Here is an 18,228-nt window from a genome sequence, read left to right on the forward strand (position 1 = left end):
GTGGGGGTTAGGACTGGTGGGGGCCAGTTGCTGGGTATAGCAAATGGTCTGGAGAAGCTCTCAGAGGCGGCAGTCCTTTGAAACTTCACCCCTCCCATCCTGGGGGAGGAGACCTAGCAACTCGCCCAGGATGTGCATTGTTGCAGGCCCAGGGGAGCGGGGGGCTCTCCACCCAGGGGGTCCAGCAACAGGTCTGCTGTGTTGCAGCCTCTGCAGCCACTCAGTCCAGACGTGAATTGTAGGTTAGGGTTTCAGAGGGCATCTCTTAGATGCCCTCTGGTGCATTTTACGTTAAATCCCACACTGGCATCAGTGCGGGTTTAATGTGCTAAGTTTGATACCAAACTTGTCAGACTTCAGTGTAGCCATTATGGTACTGTGAAGTTCGCAATGACAACCTCCCAGCACCATATACTCTTAATGGCATCACTGCACTTACAGTGCCCAGGAATGGCCCTGGGTACTATAGGGGCACAGGGCTCATGCACCTGTGCTCACACCTCTGTCATAGGGCACCCAGTTAGAGGGGTGACTGAAGTATGCCAGGGCAGTGGGTTCTGTGGGCATGGCACACAGGGGTGTGTGCCATGTCGACTCTGGTTTTAGTTCTGTACTTAGGCACTCAGCCTGCAAAGGCAGTGTGTGGGTGCCCGCGTACAGGGCCCCTGAGGGTGGCACAATAAGTGCTTCAGCACTCAGGGGTCTTCTCTGGTCACCATGCCCTGGGTACCTAGGGTACCAACTACTAGGGGCTGACAGGTGGCCATAGATGCCAATTGGGTTTTGTTTCAGTACAGTTTTAGGGAAGGAACACAGGCCCCTGGGTACCTGGTTGGCAGGAGCCCAGGGCACACTCAGTCAAAGCACATCAGCAATTCAGAAAAAAGTGGGGGCATACCAAGGCAAGAAAGATGGCACTTTCTCACATGGACTGCTCAACAAAAGGTCCTTCACATCAATCACCTAGAGTTGCTGGCCATTTTCCTCTCACTAAAGTCCTTCCAAGTACACATACAGAACAAACCGGTCTTAGTCCGGACGGACAACATGACAGCCATGTACTACATAGAGAAACAAGGAGGCACACATTCCCTGCAACTGTTCCAGCTCGCACAAAACATTTGGAGATGGGTGTGAGAAGTTGGCCTGATATATGATGATCACTAGTTCTAGTGATCACCTTGTATCAGTCCAAACAACCCTTATGGTGATTGGTTGTAAGTCAACCTTATAGACCAGCTATCCTAATGGTAGCATGGACAAAGCAGTCTTAGCCTAAACTCTTTTGGCATGTGAAGCCAGCTGTTTTACCACATATAACCCCTTGAATACCAGATGAAAGGACACCACACAGGTTGTTATGAAAATAAACAGTATATTTATTAATAACAAACTCCTCTGAACTCTTTATGAGGTGTTTTCTCACATGACAATCTCTTAGGAAAAATACGATAAGTTGCACAAAATTACAATGGTGCCCTAGGGGCTCGACAAACCATATACTAAGTAAATGGTATAAGGAAATCTATAGAAGGAATGGAGCTGTCCAGAGGCTGTAGGTTCGCTGGGACTACACTATCCTAACCTCAGGTAAGTAATAGGAGGCCCACGGGACGCATGTGCAGAATGTGAACTCACACGTGAGATGCGGAACAAAGTCAATGGACAGTACAGTTTACGAAAAAGGTCAGTACGGACAGTCTTTACTATCTAGGACTAAAACGACTGGAAATCTGGACACTAGGAGAGTCAATCTACCCTTGAGCACCGAAATGCTCTTGTTACCTCACCCACGGGCTGCGGGTGCATAGGTATCAAAGTGTGTCGGGTTTCCGCGTCAAAGTCCATGGAGCCTTGAAGAAAGATGCTGCAGGCGACCAAGTGGAAGATGTCCGGTGCGATCCACGGGTGGATCGAGGAAGAAGAGGACCTGAAAGCAGAAGAGGACCTGAAAGCAGAGGGGACAGTGTTCAAAGTCACTAGCCAGTGACCGGAGTGGAACCAGGAGGGAACCAGATGCTGTTGTCGCAATCAGGTGAAGAGTGGACGCTTGTCTCTGCAGCCACGTGGACCAGGAGGTGTCTTCGACGACCAGGATGGAGGCACGAGCTGTCCCACGCAGGCTCTCGCTGTCGGCGGTGTCGGATCCGGATTTGGAGTTAACAGGCCTTGGCAAAGGCAACCCCCACGGTGAGTGTAAACTGCGTCTGGAGTGGACCAGGAGGGTCCAGGGTGCTCCTCTTTTGGAAGGGAGCAAGGGCCAGTCTGGAGCAACCAGACCAGCAGTGTAGTTTTCAAAGTTCGTCGTCTAGGAGGTCACTAGCCAGCCGGCAAGTGACCAGACAACGCGTCGAGCAGCAAACGGGCAGAAGAGCCCCACGCAGATCTCGGGGCTGATCTTCGGTGCAGGAGCTGCTCGGGGCGGGGGCTTCTCAATCCCCAAATCACTTGGTCGAGTTTACCTCAGAAGTCGTGCTGGAAGCGAAGTGCAGTTTTCTCCAAGATGGCCGGTCCCACGTATCTCGTCGCACCCACGGATCTCAGCTGTGCTGCAGATGTGAGTTGAGGTCGGAGAGGTCTGGGAATCCGGGTCTTGTCGGGCTCTGAAGTCTGGATCCTCGAGGGAAGACGACAAAGTGAAGCCGCTGGACGCTTGATGGTGCCTGCAGAAGCAGGGTGGACACTCCTTGCCCACAGGGAGATTCTTCAGTCGTCTGTGGAGCAGAACGTCGAAGTCCAGAGTTTCTTCTTGTAAAGTTGTTCAGGATAATCTAATTTGGAATGGGACCAGCTCCTACCTTTATTCTCCTAAAGGGGGCTGCACTAGTGACTAGGTCCCTCCCCTGGGTGGGACCAGGAAGGGGGGTGGTTACACCCCCTATCCTTTGTCCGGTTTCGCGCCAGAGCTGGGGCAGGGATGCCCCAGCAACTGGTTTGAACCGGTGTATGCACAGGACACCTTGTGTGCGCCAGGCATGTCTCATTCCTTTCAGGCCTGTCCTACCCAATACACAAAATCCTGTCTGGGGTGGTGCTAGCACCTCCCAAGGCAGGAAACTCTTTGTCCAAGCCTACCTCGCTGGAAGGACTCCCAGCAGCAGGAGGTCAGACTTGTGTCTGTGGTGGCAGCATCCATTTTGTGATGCCAAGGCTCGAGTTAACTTTAACCGGGGTTCACAGTTACATACATGTCGTGTCCCTCTAGAAGGGTGGAATGCTACCACCGTCGCTAGAATTGGCGAGGGGGTAGTATTCCAATTCGTATGACCTTACTCGACATGTTTTGATAATGTTATACCAAAGTTAGCATTCAACCGCGAGGATTATAATGCACTTAAGAGTATATGGTGTAGCGTTATCATGGAACAGCTATTAGGACTTGGTTCCGCAAGCTGCAGACGGGCTCAGCTCATGCCAGTGCACCATCTCACATAATTCCAAGCACTCTGCCTTCAGGATTGATAAGGCCTGCCATAGGAGTGACTGATAGGAGTATATGTGTCCATTTTAGGGTTAGATATAGGTATACTGTATCTACAGCAAAGGGGGATTACACCTCCTTGCCCCAGCTGTCTTAGCAGCCAGTTTTGTCAGTTTTGGATGGCCAGCCAGGGGTGGCATAATACATGCTGCAGCCCCTGGTAGGCCCTGGGTACACCTATGCCCTGGGTACCCAAGGTACACTGTACATGGACTGATAAGGTGGCCCAGTATCCAATTAGATATGTACCTAAGGTACATGGAGTCCAATTTAACAGAGAGAGCAGGAAGCCTGGGGTCCTGAATAGCAGGATCCGAGGCCAACTAAGTCAAAAAAACAGCAAAACACTAGGCAAAAAGTTGGGGGTAACCATAGTCGAATATCCACCTTCCTACAATGGGCCATTCCACAAAAGATATATCTACCTGCAGAACACCTTCCAGGAGTTCACAATCAGATAGCTGATCTGTTAAGTCGACAGACACAACAGATTCATGAATGGGAACTACATCTGCAAGTTTTTCAACCATTCTTTCACAAGTGGGGTCATACAGACACAGACCTGTTTGCCACACACGAAAACGCAAAATGCCCAACCTTCGCCGCCATGTTTCCACACCCGTTGTCCAAGGGCAATGCGATTTGGATGAACTGGTCAGGCAGATTTGCGTACGCTTTTCCTCCAACCCCACTAATACCACTAGTAGTATTCAAGCTCGGACAACAGTCTCTCAAACTGATCCTGGTAGCTCCCACATGGGCACGCCAACTGTGGCTCACCACACTGCTAAAACTCTCTAGTTCCACACCAAAAACTGTCTCTCACATCATCGATGCTAACGCAGAACCATGGAGACATCAGGCATCCAGATCCAAATCGACTGAATCTGGCGATCTGGCTCCTGAAGTCTTAGAATTTGGTTACCTTAACCTGCCACCAGACTGTATTAAAATCCTTAGAGAAGCCAGCAGACCTACTACTAGAGCTTGCTATGCTGCTAAATGGAAAAGATTTGCCATTTACTGCAATAATAATCAAATTGATCCTTTAGATGCTTCCTTCCAAAATATTATCTGTTACCTTCTCAATTTACAAAGATGTAATCTAGCTTATTCATCTATACGTTTACATCTTGCAGCCATTGCCGCATATCTACAAAACAGACAACATACGTCGTTGTTTTACGTCGTTGTTTAGAGTACCAGCAATAAAAGCTTTTATGGAAGGATTAAAAAGAATTATTCCTCCTAGGTTACCACCCACTCCAGGGTGGAACCTAAACATTGTTCTTAAGAGGCTCATGGACCAAATGTGAACTACAATTTCTCACATGGAAAACAGCTTTCCTCGTTGCCATTTACCTCTCTTAGAAGAGTTAGTGACATTCAAGCTTTCACTATACAAGAACCTTTCTTACAATTACACCTTAACAAAGTGGTTCTAAGAACTAATCCTAAATTCCTTCCTAAAGTAACTACTCGTTTTCATCAGCTGAGTTACCAGTGTTTTTTCAAAACACAGACTTGGTAGCAGAAAGAGCTTTACACACAGTAGATGTCAAAAGAGCTCTTCTCTATTGCATAGAAAGGACCAAGTCCTTTCATAAAACAAAGCAACTATTTGTAGCCTTCTCTCCACCACATAAAGGCAATCCCATTTCAAAATCAGGCATTGCAAGATGGATTGTTAAATGTATACAAATATGCTATCACAAAGCAAAACGCACATTAATAGTTCCTCCTAGAGTGCACTCCACACGCAAACTAGAAGCATCCATGGCTTTCTTAGGAAACATTCCCCTAGAAGACATCTGCAAGGCAGCAACATGGTCTACAACACACACCTTCACTAAACGCTATTGTGTTGATGTGCAAGCCAAGCAGCAAGCTGCAGTGGGCCAAGCTGTCCTTAAAACTCTTTCAAACTACTGCAACAGACACAGGTGACCGCCGCTAGGGGAGACACTGCTGCACAATCGATGATAAGTGTACATTCTGCAGCTCGTATGCCTCGAACGGAAAATGCTACTTACCAGTATGCATCTGTTCTTGGCATGTAGAGCTGCAGAGTTGTACACGCCCTCCCGCCTTCCCGGGACCTGTGTCTGTTCCAGTTTTATCTTAATTAGATATACACACATGGACCTACTTTCTTCTTTCTACTAACTCCATCATTTCCCATAATGGCGAAAAACAATCGAAGGATTGAGCTAGTGCCCATGCGCATTATCGTCCAAGGGAGAAGTCGCCTATCTCGTGACTACAAAGACTTTTTCCAAGACGACAACATGCAATCATCCGAGCCCAACACCAGATGGCGATCTAATGCGAAGTGTACAACTCTGCAGCTCTACATGCCAAGAACAGATGCATACTGGGAAGTAGCATTTTCCTTATCCCAAGATTTCATGGGAAAAGTAGTTTGTCTTTAAAGTTGTGATGGCTGCTGTTGAATAAAAGTGAAGAAAGAAGGCATAATCCTCTCCTCCAGTCCTGACATAAAATCACGTGCGCTCCTTTATCCCTGGAAACGAGCAATGGTCAGAGTTCTTAAACTTTCTATCCCTTCACAAGGCACAGCACATATATTCTGGCTTCATGTCGGTACACTCCATTGACTTGACTCATCTATTGGGTGAGAAATAAGTCTTTTTCGTGGTTCATTGTTGGCTCAGGGAGGGGAACCAATATCTAGTCTTCAACAGTGCCCAACACTTGTTGGCTCTAATGTCTAGAACGTGAATCTGCAGCATTACAAGCCGTGAACAGAGGGTTACAGGGTAAGTAGCATTTTTCTTAACTTTCTTCATGTGCCTACCTAACTCGACATTGTGATTTACTCCGCTGTTCCCCTTGTCTTTTTATTAATATACATTTTTTAATATTGTTAAGCCTGTGATGGTATCTGGGGTGCACCTCAAATTGAATGCAGAACTCTGGAAACCTGAATCCTTCTGCCGTGAGTTTGGCGAACAGGAAGTTGATCTGGTGAACTGCAGGACCAATGCCCTTATCGGAGGAGCCTTGGTGGGAGAGTTCTGGGAAGGATTTGAAGATATCTCACGTGAGTATAAATAATGTAATCTTTCAGAATTACATGGTTTGATTGTTTATCCCAAGGAACTGTGGGTGTGGTGACAAGAGTTCTAATTCCCATAACCTACTCCTTTCACACTCTGAGTACTCCTCGCTGATTGTCATATCACCCCCTGCTCTGCAAGTAAGTGTTCCATTTGTGCATAATGTGTTCACGCACATATACATTACCCCATAAGGTACTTAAATTGCATTGTTAAAGAATTTCTTGTTTTCTTATTGTTACTATATAAAATGTTTTTGAATTTTCCCATATGTAAAATGTTTTGTGTTTCTGGGTAACGTATTTATTAAAAAGTTTTATCTATTGCTGGCCTGACCCGGGGGTATCGGAGTGCTTCACAACAGTTTATGAACAAGAGTCCTACAATAAAGCAGTATTTTACATATAGGTTCGGAAGTCTAAGTGTGCTGAGCAGAATTGAGGAAGTCCGTGAGTCCTTGGATAACCTCATAGAGTGCATGTTGTCTTGTCTTGGGTTGGACCACTTGGGGGCGGGGGGGGTGAGCAGTTTGGGGTCAAATAGCGGGGGCGGTAAGTCTTAGGGCTACAATGTCTGGGAGAGACGGCGAGCAGACATTTGTGTTTAGATAGCGGCCATCCATTCGAGAGGGAGTGGTTGAGGAATAGGACTTTTGGGTGTTTTTTAAATTTTGTGAAGGACGAGATAGTCCTGATACCGACTGGGATGGCGTTTCAGATTTTGGGCGCGTTTCTGGCGAAGGACCGTGCAGCAGATTTATATTTTGTGTTTTTATAGGGATGAGTAGTAAGGTGCTGGAGCTCCTTAGGTTCCTTGCCTGTCCAGCCCTCTTGTGTTCCGCAGCCAAATACTCAGGTTTTCCTGTGTGCACGGCTTTGTGCGTGAGGCAGGCAGTTCTGAAACTGGCACGTAATTCGACTGGGAGCCATTTCAGTTCTCTGAGTACTGGTGAAATATGATCGTATTTCCTGATTCCAGTGACCATTCTAGCTGCTGCGTTGAGAGTACTTTTGAGGGGTGAGATTTTGTTGTACCAGTGAGGGTGGCATTCCCATTGTCGAGTCTGGATAGCACCAGTGATTGGGTGGCTTGTTTGAGGTTGTTGGTTGGGCTGGATGGTTTTATTTTGTTGAGTAGCTTCAAGTTGACGAAGGAACTCTTTGCGGAGTTCTAATGTGTTTGGCCATGTAGATTCCTAATGATTTCACGGAGTGGGTCAGTGTGATTGCTGTTAAGAGCACCCAAAGCTTTTAGCTATTCTGAAATATGAGGGTTTTCTTCCTTGTTGGAGATGAGGAGTATCTCGGTTTTGTCTTGGTTGAGTTTTAAGTGGTTAAACGACCGCCAATGTTGGATTTCTTTAAGAGTGACATTTAGTCTGTGAATGTCCTCCTATGGAGGAGGTTTCTAGATAGATCTGGGTGTCATCTGCATATAGGTGGAAAGGGATGTTGGCATTTTTGAGTAGGGTGGTGAGAGGTTCCATGTATATGTTGAACGGTTGAGGTGAGAGCACTGAACCTTGGGGAGGCCCCTGTTGACTGGGTGTAGGTCAGAGGTAACGTTTTTTTTTTTCTTTTCTTTTTTTATCCTTTGTGAGCGGCTGTGTGAGAAGGACCAGTGTAGGACCACCTAATCGGCATCTACCCTTTCTTGCAAAACCTTGCTGAGAAGTTGGTGATCAACCGTGTCAAAGGCTGCTGATAGGTCTGGGAGAAGGAGGAGGCAACATTGGTCGGTATAGAGGGATTTGTGGCTATCGTCTGTGATGTTCAGGATCGCTGTATTGGTGCTATAGTCTTTTCTGAAACCCGATTGGTGGGGTTCAAGAAGGTTGACTCTGTCCATGTTCTGAGTCAGTTGTTGGAGCGCGCATTTTTCAAGGATTTTGGATAGGAGGGGGGGGGGGATTGTAGACTAGTCTGAAGTTATTCCGTTCCTTGGAGTCAAGGCCTGTTTTTTTAATAGTGGTGTGACTTGGCCAACTTAGAGGCATTCAAGTATGATGCCGGTTCTCAGGGAGCTGTTTATGATCTCGCACCAGAACGGGGATATGTAGAGTTCCAGTTTTTTGGTCATTTGGGTGGGTATCGGGTCAAGGACGTGAGAGGCTGGTTTGGAGGTGGAGATCAGTTGGAGTGTCTCTGTTTCCGGTATGGGTTTGAAGGACTTCCAGGTTTTCGTGGGGTGCTTGAGCGTGCTGTCTACTGTCACTGGGGGCAGTCTTTTGTAGACTGGGTTGACATTGATGTCCAGTGAGAGGTCAATCTTGGTGATTTTTTTCTTTGAAGCAGTCTAGCCCTTGGAGGCCTGTAGAGAGGACTCCGGGGGCTTGGAGGTTTGTTGCCTGATGATTTTGAACAGTTTGTTGGGCCTGTTTTTTGCGTTGTCCAGGGCGGTGCAGAAGAAGGTGGATTTTTCACTACCGATGTGTTTTTAGGTCTCGCCCTGGCGAAAGCACGCGAAGTGCGTTCTCGCCGCGAGACCTTTAGTCGTCAGCTTAGCTTACAGCGAGGCAAGAGATGGGCACGCGCAGCCTGCCGGAATCGGATCGGGTCACGCGCGCGTTCACCATCTCCTGTCTCCTTTAGCCTCCAACACACACAGGCACACCTCCCCCTGCTTGCGCACACACACACACACACACACACACACCGAGACACACGAGCGCACCTGCGCACACACACATGAGCGCGCACATACAGAGACACACACCACACTCCCCCCGCACCCCCCACACACACACAAGCGCACACACGCACACATACAGAGACACCAACTTCCCCCCCACAACTAACCACACTCACCGCATCGGCGCCATCCCGGACTCTGCAGCCTCCGCAGGGCTCTCCTTCGCTCCTCTCTGGGCCAGCCACTCCGTGGGCACGGGCTTCAGAAGACGGAAGTCCTGCCCCACAACAAGTTTCGGTTTCGCTCACGGCTTGTTTTTCTCAGAGACGTAACTTGCAGTGTTGGCAGCTTTGCACGATCATAACCGATTCCCGGGGATGAGTAGCTCCACTATTTGACCATCTATACATGATGAAAATCAAGTTTTATTTCTAGAAACTGTGAGTCCGTGACTGAATGATTGATGGGCTCTTTTATACGCCACCATCAACAATCCGGTGCTTTCTAGTGTGGAAGCATGCTTGTCGTCTCGCATTTTGAGTTGTCTGCGCGTTGCTCAACAGCAACCGCATTCTTCCACTGAGCCCTAGGCTCAGAACCTGGGGGAAGCTGGGGAGACAGGCTCGAGTCTGGTGGGAGGCTTAAACATCCTGTGATTCTGGGCAAATCACCTCATCTTCCCGTGCTTAAAAAAGGCGAATGTGTCCGTGTAATGCCACTGGTGCTCATAAAGTGCTCTGATACCTTGTGTATGTGTACCTACGTATTTGGAGTAACATAAATAGCGCGGCGGCTTGTGCCAGAGCAATGAAAACCGACGACTGTGTCCTCATGCCAAGTGCAGTATTTTTAAAAAAAAATTGTTTTTTGCTAAGTGGTTTTGTTAGTCTGGATGACGTTAGTCTGCTGGCTTCCACCTACCCTCTAAAAGTGACAGAGCGACTAATCTGCGCATTGAAAGTTAGGGAGTTGTAGTGATTGGATCAGAATTACAGGATCCGTGTCTGAAGTACTAAATCTCAGGTCTTAAGCCGGTCCCAAGGTTGCTTTCCACCCCCCCCCCCCCTCACTCTCCTTCCCAGTACTCCTGTACATGTCGTGGGCTGTCTCTCGGCTCCTCATTACCACCCCTTTGTCTTTCCTCTCTGCTTGTTTATTTAAATCACATTACCAGAAGCCACCCCTGCAAATGTTACTACACTACACCCACAGCAAGCACCATACACCTCAGCAAGGACTGCAGCTTTGTTATTAAGGAGACTTCGATGCTCACAGATCCCTCAATGTCCGACTCCGGGACTAAGAGACACAACATTTGCAGTGCTCTCATTTGTGAGAGTTTGAGCTATTTGCATTGAATGACATTGCCTTTTATTGATGTTTTGAAAACCTGCAAGCGGTGCCTAAACATGCACTTTTGTAAGTATAATTGTTGCTTAGGAGAAGCAAGTCTGGCAGAAACTCTTTTACTGCTTGCTTCTCGTAAGCAACGATTATAAGTACTGAGTGCGTGTTTAGGCACTGCTTGTAGGTTTTCAAAACATAAATAAAAGGCTGTTATTTACAATGGCAATAGCTCAAACTCTCGCTAATGCGAGACCTATTGCATTGCAAATGCTTGTTTTATATTTCCTTCGGGCTGCTTGAAGTTGTTTGAGTAGGCTTGAGGAGGGGTTGCTCCTCCATAGTCTTTCTGTAGCTCTCAGTTGTCTTCTTTTGTTAATGTTCGTGTTGAACTAGGATCTGGATGGAATGTTCCTGTGTTCTCTTTTAGTTTCAAGGGTGCTACTTGATCTAGAATGAATGTCCCGCTTGTGTTGTAGTGGGAGGTGAGTTCTGTTGTGGATAGATCATCCGTGGAGACAGTGAGGAGAGAGTTGACCCTTTCTTCTAGGTCAGTCATGTTAATCTGAGTAAGGTTTCTAGTCCATTTCAGAGGGTCTTGGGTGGGGGGGTTTAAGTGTGATCGGATGAGTGAGGTGGAAAAGGATTAAGTGGTGGTCAGACCAATCCACGGGCATGGTGCGGTCTATCGTGACTGTGTCATGCTGGGTGATAATGGCATCTAGGATTGCTCCTCTGTAGTGGGTTTCCTCTGAGCAGTGTTGGTAAGGTTGTTGCTGTGTAGCAGCTCCTTCAGGTTCTGGATTAGCAGGTTGTGTTTTTTCATTCCAGTGTAGATTGAGGTCGCCCAGAATAAGGTTGTCTCTGAGACAGCGGTGGGCAATCAGGTGGGACAGGTGTTCAGTGAAAGTAGTGGTGTTGCCTGGGGGTGGTAAATAAGGTAGCTGGCAGATAAATGTTTTGTTGTTGCTAGTGTTGATGTTGGCGGTCAGGCACTCAAAGGAGTTGTAGATGAAGGAGTCTATTTTCCGTCACGGAAATATTGTGTTCGAGGCATATGAGCTGCAGATCACACACTATGCATAGATCGCCGTCTGCTGTTGGGCCCGGATGTTTGCACTTGTTTTTGTCTTGGGAAAGTCTTTGGAAGTCACAAGATAAGTGACTCCTCCTTTGGATGACAGTTCGCATGGGCATCGGCTCCATCTTCAGATTGTCTTTTTCCGCCATGAGGCTCGGATGTGTTTATCGTGCTCCAGATCGGTGCCGGTACCGATTCAACTTTCGGCATGTAATCCTTCACCCTTTTCTCTGGTATTGTTTAGATCGCGATCCCTAGTCGATGCGCATCTCTCCAAGTTCGAAGTCCTCGATTCCGGTCGTCGTCCAAGGCCTTCGGGCCTACCTAGGCCATTATATCTGGCTCATGGAAAGGACTCCATTTAAAAAGTGTCCGCAATGTAGGTCGAAATTCCCACACAGATCTTCATGAGGTGTGTAACCTCTGCCTTTCACCAGAGCACGAGGCCAGAGATTGTCCAGCTTGTGCCTCCTTCCGCTCCAAGAAGACTATTTGAGATCGTCGATCTCGCAGAAGCATGGCTCGCTCGTCGACATCCCTTCCGGATGACATCTTCCAGGGGGGCGTCTGACCAGAGCAGGAGCGAGTCAAAGAAGGCCTCGTCAGCGCCTACAAAGCCGATGACTCGGTCGAAGACATGACTCCTGGGCAGCGGGTCATAAGTACTCGTGCCCTACCCCAACGCCCAAAAAGGCTTCGGTCACACCTTCCCCTTTGGGCTCAGGTGCACACCGAGACAATACTTCCCACACCCGCCTAAGGGCCCGGCAAAGAAGTCCACAACTAAGCCTTCAGGCCACGCAAGCTCGAGTACGCCTGCCGTTGGTGCCGAAACCCCAACACCCAAAAAGAAGCCATAGTCTTCTTTCTCCGCCTCAGTGCCGACTACTGCCTCTGCTCCGCACTCTGCACCGAAGCCTACCGGCATCAATCCCTTGACTCCGAAAAAAAAACATCGGAACCGAGCAAAAAGCTGCTACCGAAGACTACAGACTCTCAACCTTCTGAACCAAAAGAGACCTAGGAGGCAAAAAAACAACCAGTTCCACAGGCTCCTACAGAGACTATAAAACATCACGGTTCCAAGCCAAAAGAGCACAAAACCGCTCCGCGGTCGGTGCCGCACAAGCATTCTGAACCGAAAAAATCTGCACCGAAAGACCAATCTCCAGAAGAATAGCTTTTCAAACCGGATCACACCCCACTGGACATGCCTTTACCGGCTCCACCACCCAAAAAGAGGGACATTGCTAAATTTCCTCTCAGGATCCCTTCTCCACCTCCCCCTTCACCTCCACCTCCTTCTCCACCACACCACTCTCCTACACCATGTCCTCCACCAATGGACGATGATGACACCTCTGACACAGGGGAGGGGGCAGATGATAAGCCACTAGGGCATCCTAGTCCACCTTCTACCCCAGACCCCTGGGACTATTACAACACACCAGATGTCCCTAACGTACCACAAGACGACATCTACCCCTCTAGACTTTCCCCTCCAGAGGACAACATGGGTTTCAACCAGCTCGTTCAGAGCTGCACAATACCACGGGGTTGACTTGGACACAGATCCTGTGGAAGAGGTATTTGTAATGGACACTTATATTTCACTTCTACCCATCCTCAAAGGGGTAATTAAACATGCACAGGTAGTGTTTGAAGATCCGGTTAGGGTCAGGGTTATTAACCTCAGGAAAGAGAAAAAATGTAAAGCCGACCCAGCATACATTAAGGGCCAAATACTGTTGGACTGTCCAGGGGAGGAGCCACCTATCTCAGGATACTTCGAAGACTCTTCCAGGACAACAATGTGCGATCATCCGGACCCAACACTAGGCGGCGATCTATGCAAAAGATATGAATGTTAGCAGCCCTACATGCCAAGAACAGATGCATACTGGTAAGTAGCATATTCAGTAGTCTCCAACGCCAGGAAAAGGGCTAACTCTCAAACAGGGGACGCTCCAACTCCCGACAGAGTCCAAACTCTGCGACGCTTCTGGTAAACGCACAGCGTCACAAGCAGCTAACACTCCAGCTCTGTTAGCTAGGTATGATAGGGCACAGTACGACGAGCTAGAGACCCTATTGCAACACCTTCCTGACAAATATAAAACCAAGGCCAACGACCTCATACAGGAGGGTAAGCTTATTACTAACACCTCCATCCGTTGCGCTCTAGACGCAGACACCGCCTCCTGAGCTATCAACACAAGTGTCCTTCTGCGTAGTCATGCTTGGCTACGCATTTCAAGCTTTAGACCATTCTTAAGCAGCCATTTGACCAAAAACACTTGTTCAGACCTGCAGTGGATTAATCTCTGGAGACGATGAAAAAAGACACTTACACTACTAAATCAAGGGGAGCCTTGCAATCGCAAGCTCCCAGACTCTGCGGATGCGAGGTACCGTGGCGAGTGCGTGGCTGGTAGACCGTAGCTGGCGTGTAGAAGGTCATTCGGTCGTTGAGGTACTTGGGTCCCAGGTCGTGTAGGGCCTTGTGTGCGTGGGTGAGGAGTCTGAACGTGATTCTCTTGCTGATGGGGAGCCAGTGCAGTTCTCGCAGGTGTCCGGTGATGTGGCTGTGTCGGGGGATGTCCAGGATGAGTCGTGCGGAGGCGTTCTGGATTCGTTGGAGTCTTCTCTGGAGTTTGGCTGTAGTTCCGGCATAGAGGGCGTTCCCGTAGTCCAGTCGGCTGGTGACTAGTGCCTGGGTGACGGTCTTCCTGGTTTCAGTGGGGATCCATCTGAAGATCTTACGGAGCATCCGCAGGGTGTTGAAGCACGAGGAAGAACCGGCGTTGACTTGCCTGGTCATTGACAGGGAGGAGTCCAGGATGAAGCCCAGGTTGCGTGCGTGGTCTGTAGGTTTGGGGGCGGTGCCCAGGGCCGGGGGCCACCAGGAGTCGTCCCAGGCGGAGGGTGATGATCCCAGGATGAGAACTTCTGTCTTGTCTGAGTTCAGTTTAAGACTGCTGTTTCTCATCCAGTCGGCGACGTCATTCATCCCTTCGTGTAGGTTGGCTCTGGCGGTGGTGGGATCGTTGGTGAGGGAGAGGATCAGCTGGGTGTCGTCGGCGTAGGAGATGATGTTGAGGTTGTGTTTGCGTGCGATGGCTGCGAGGGGGCTCATGTAGACGTTGAAGAGGGTCGGGCTGAGAGAAGATCCTTGTGGTACGCCGCATATGACTTCGGTGGCCTCGGATCTGAACGGAGGAAGGCGGACTCTCTAGGTTCTTCCGGTGAGGAACGAGATGACCCATTCCAGCGCTTTCTCTCGGATTCCGATGTTGCTTAGGCGCTTCACTAGGGTTCGGTGGCAGACTGTGTCGAATGCTCCGGAGAGGTCCAGGAGGATGAGGGCCGCTGTTTCCCCGTTGTCGATCAGGGTTCTGATGTAGTCAGTGGCTGCGATCAGGGCGGTCTCGGTGCTGTGGTTGGCCCGAAATCTGGACTGCGAGTGGTCGAGGGATCCGTTCGTCTCGAGGAAGGCGGCAAGCTGTAGGTTGACGGTCTTCTCGATGACTTTGGCCGGGAAAGGAAGGAGCGAGATGGGACGGTAGTTCTTGAGGTCTGTGGGGTCCGCTGTTGGTTTCTTCAGGAGGGCGGTCAGCTCGGCGTGCTTCCAGCTCTCCGGGAAGGTGGCGGTGTGGAAGGAGGCGTTGATGGTGTCTCGGAGATGGGGTGCGATGGTGGCGGCGGCTTTGTTGAAGACGTGGTGTGGGCAGGGGTCGGTTGGTGATCCGGAGTGGATGGAGTTCATCGTGCGGGTGGTGTCTTCGGTGCTGATCGGGGTCCAGTTGCAGAGGCTGGTGGTGGCGGGCGTTGGTTCGGTGGTAGGGTGCGTGGTCTGTGAGTCGAAGCTGTTGTGTATGTCGGCGATCTTGCGGTGGAAGAACGAGGCGAGGGAGTCGCAGAGGTCTTGCGTGGGAGTGATGTCGCTGGTTCCGGCGCTGGGGTTGGGGAACTCTTTGACGATGCTGAAGAGTTCTTTGCTGTCGTGGGCGTTGTTGTCCAGTCGTTCTTTGAGTGCCGTCTTCTTGGTGGCGCGGATCAGTTGATGGTGTTTGCGGGTGGCGTGCTTGAGGGCAGTCCAGTTGTCTGTGGTGCGGTTGAGCCGCCAGGCTTTCTCGAGGGTGCGGCAGTTCTTGGATTCCTTGAGTTCGTCGGTGAACCAGGGGGTTTTCTTGCTGCCGGGTCTGCTGGGAGGGTTCTTGAGTGGTGCGAGGTCATCGCCGCAGGCGGTCAGCCACTTGGTGAGGTTCCTGGCTGCTACGCTGGGGTCCGTTGTGCTGGTGGGAGTGTTCTGGCTGAGGGAGGCGGTGAGTTGCTCGGCGGTGATCTTGTTCCAGCTGCGGCGGGGGACCCGTTGCGGATGGAGGTGGGTCGTAGTTCTACTGAAGCTGAAGTGGACGCAGCTGTGGTCTGTCCAGTGGAGTCCGGTGGCGTGGCTGAAGGAGACGTGCTTGCTAGTTGTGAAGACAGGGTCCAGCGTGTGTCCGGCTTAGTGGGTGGGGGTGTCCACCAGTTGCTTGAGTCCGAGGTTGGCGAGGTTATCCAGCAGGGCGGTGGTGTTTCTGTCATTGTTGTTCTCCAGGTGGATGTTGAGGTCCCCTAGGAGGATGTAGTCGGCGGAGGGAACAAGACCAACTATACCCGCTCTGCCTCCACCCCTACCCAATGACTTCCCTCCCCCCCCGGACCATTCCACTCCAGTCGGGGGAAGACTGCTACAGTCCCTTCCTGTCTGGAACAACATCACCACAGACAGATGGGTGAGACAAATTGTTCAAACAGGTTACTGTTTAGACTCACCTCTACCCCCCCAAACATACCACCCAGGCAGCTCCCATTGTCACTGGATTATTTTAGTTTTTATTTTTTTATTTTTTTAAAAAAACCTTAATTAAAGTAATCAGAGCAATACAAGCGCAGGCCTACAACCATAAGGGCCGGCTGCAAAATCAGGAGATCAAAAACAGAGCAGTTTAGACGTGTACGATAAAAAGAAAAGTACATTATAGCCGTAAGATGTGGCCGTAACACAGGGAAGCACAAGGATAAAAGAGGTTTCATTTTTATAATATTGAGAGGAGGCAGCGGCTATATCAACAAAGGCGTCGTACAACACAATCAGACAAAAAGAGACGGGAGGGGTATATCCCTCCATGCAATCAGAAAGCAATAATAAGTAACAGGGCCAAATACACCCTATGTCCACCAAAGGTAGGCCAGGAGTAAAGATCAAACAATAGCAAGCAATTTAGCAAGATGTCGTGTAGAAAGCCCACCCGTACCAGGCAGTAAGAAAGGCAAGTGTAGACACCGGATAAGTAAAGGAGAGAAAAAGAAGACATAGCCAACCCCCTTGGAAAAAGAGAAAAAGGGACCATAGAACAAAACAAATTAAAATAACCCCCCCCCCCCCCCCCCCCCCCATATCACCCGCCACCCTACATCACCGTAATGGCTATGGCCTACCCCACTAACAGCGTGCCTGTCGCCCCAGAGTCACCCGAAAAAAGAAAAGAAAAGGAAGAGAAATGTAACGAAAGAGAATGAGGAGAGGAGCCGGCGATGTAAACACCCGGTCCCCCCCGTCCCCGCAGCTAAAAGCATAGAGACCGAGGCCAGAGAAAATACAGACAACAGCCAACGCACAGGATGCAATCAATAACAGTCCACAAGACGTGTCCCGGATTCGCCATTAACTAAGAGGAAGTCCCGCCAGGACCCAAGCAAGGTCACCCCTGGCCACTTCTGTCAATAGTAGAACTGCCAAAAATCCTTGCAGTCAGGAGACAGTACGATACAAAAAGTCCATACCGGTCAGGTGAGGCAGGCGGCATCTTCGCACAACATTGTCCCAGCCACCAAGAAGCAGCCAACGATACATGGCGGCAGCCAGAATGCAACAGTACGCCGCTCACCAACGAGGCCAAGTCCAAAAACAGGTCTGCCCAGCACGGATTGGAGAACACAAGATGTGGGAAACATTGCAGCACAGGCGCCAGATCCACTCGGTCCCTCAAAGTCGTAGATTCATCCGGGGACCCCGGCACAGCAACAGGAGGAGATTCAACGGCACCAACTCGGGGAGAAGTCACTACGCCACAAAATGGCGGATCGACAATGGCAGCGATCCGTACCTCCAAGTCCCGGGACTTCCGGACAGAGCGGCCCGCAGAGTAACCAGTGCAAACAGCACATGACTACGTGTAAGCGCCGCCCCATGTAACCGAGGCCCGGGGGTCTCAAATGCAGCAGTGTCTCCGTCTCCGGGAGGGATACACTCCAAGGGGTCATCCGCCATCTTGAGCACTTCGTTCGCCGCCACTATCCCCTCCACCTCCAAGATCATTCCGACCGCCAGAGGCAACGGGTCTCACAGCCGATCGGCGGCGGTCGGCGCCCGGCGAGGAAAGGAGAGTCACCAGAAGGCCGGGTGCGCTCCCAGCAGCCCTCCGGGAGCCAAGCACCGGTTCCCGGACCGGACTATTAACATGAGTGGGCGTCACACCCAAGGGGAACCGGGCAACACGGCTTCTCTCCGGCTCACCAACTGCTCGGGCATACGGGGTAACCCACTATTGGGAGTGGGTCAGCTC

At 50.0% G+C, this 18,228-nt stretch overlaps 1 protein-coding gene across 2 annotated transcripts in view; it reads left to right on the top strand.

The window, feature by feature from the left end:
• KDM3A (lysine demethylase 3A) overlaps nt 1-18,228 on the top strand; it is a 283,523-nt gene that overhangs the window by 159,851 nt on the left and 105,444 nt on the right. For both annotated transcript variants that reach the window (XM_078678669.1, XM_078678670.1), the window contains exon 19: nt 6,374-6,545. In XM_078678669.1, the coding sequence (XP_078534795.1) occupies nt 6,374-6,545 (172 nt within the window). The remainder of the gene's footprint in view (nt 1-6,373; nt 6,546-18,228) is intronic.

This window comes from Lissotriton helveticus, chromosome 2_2, assembly GCF_964261635.1.
Source record: "Lissotriton helveticus chromosome 2_2, aLisHel1.1, whole genome shotgun sequence".
NCBI lineage: Eukaryota > Metazoa > Chordata > Amphibia > Caudata > Salamandridae > Lissotriton > Lissotriton helveticus.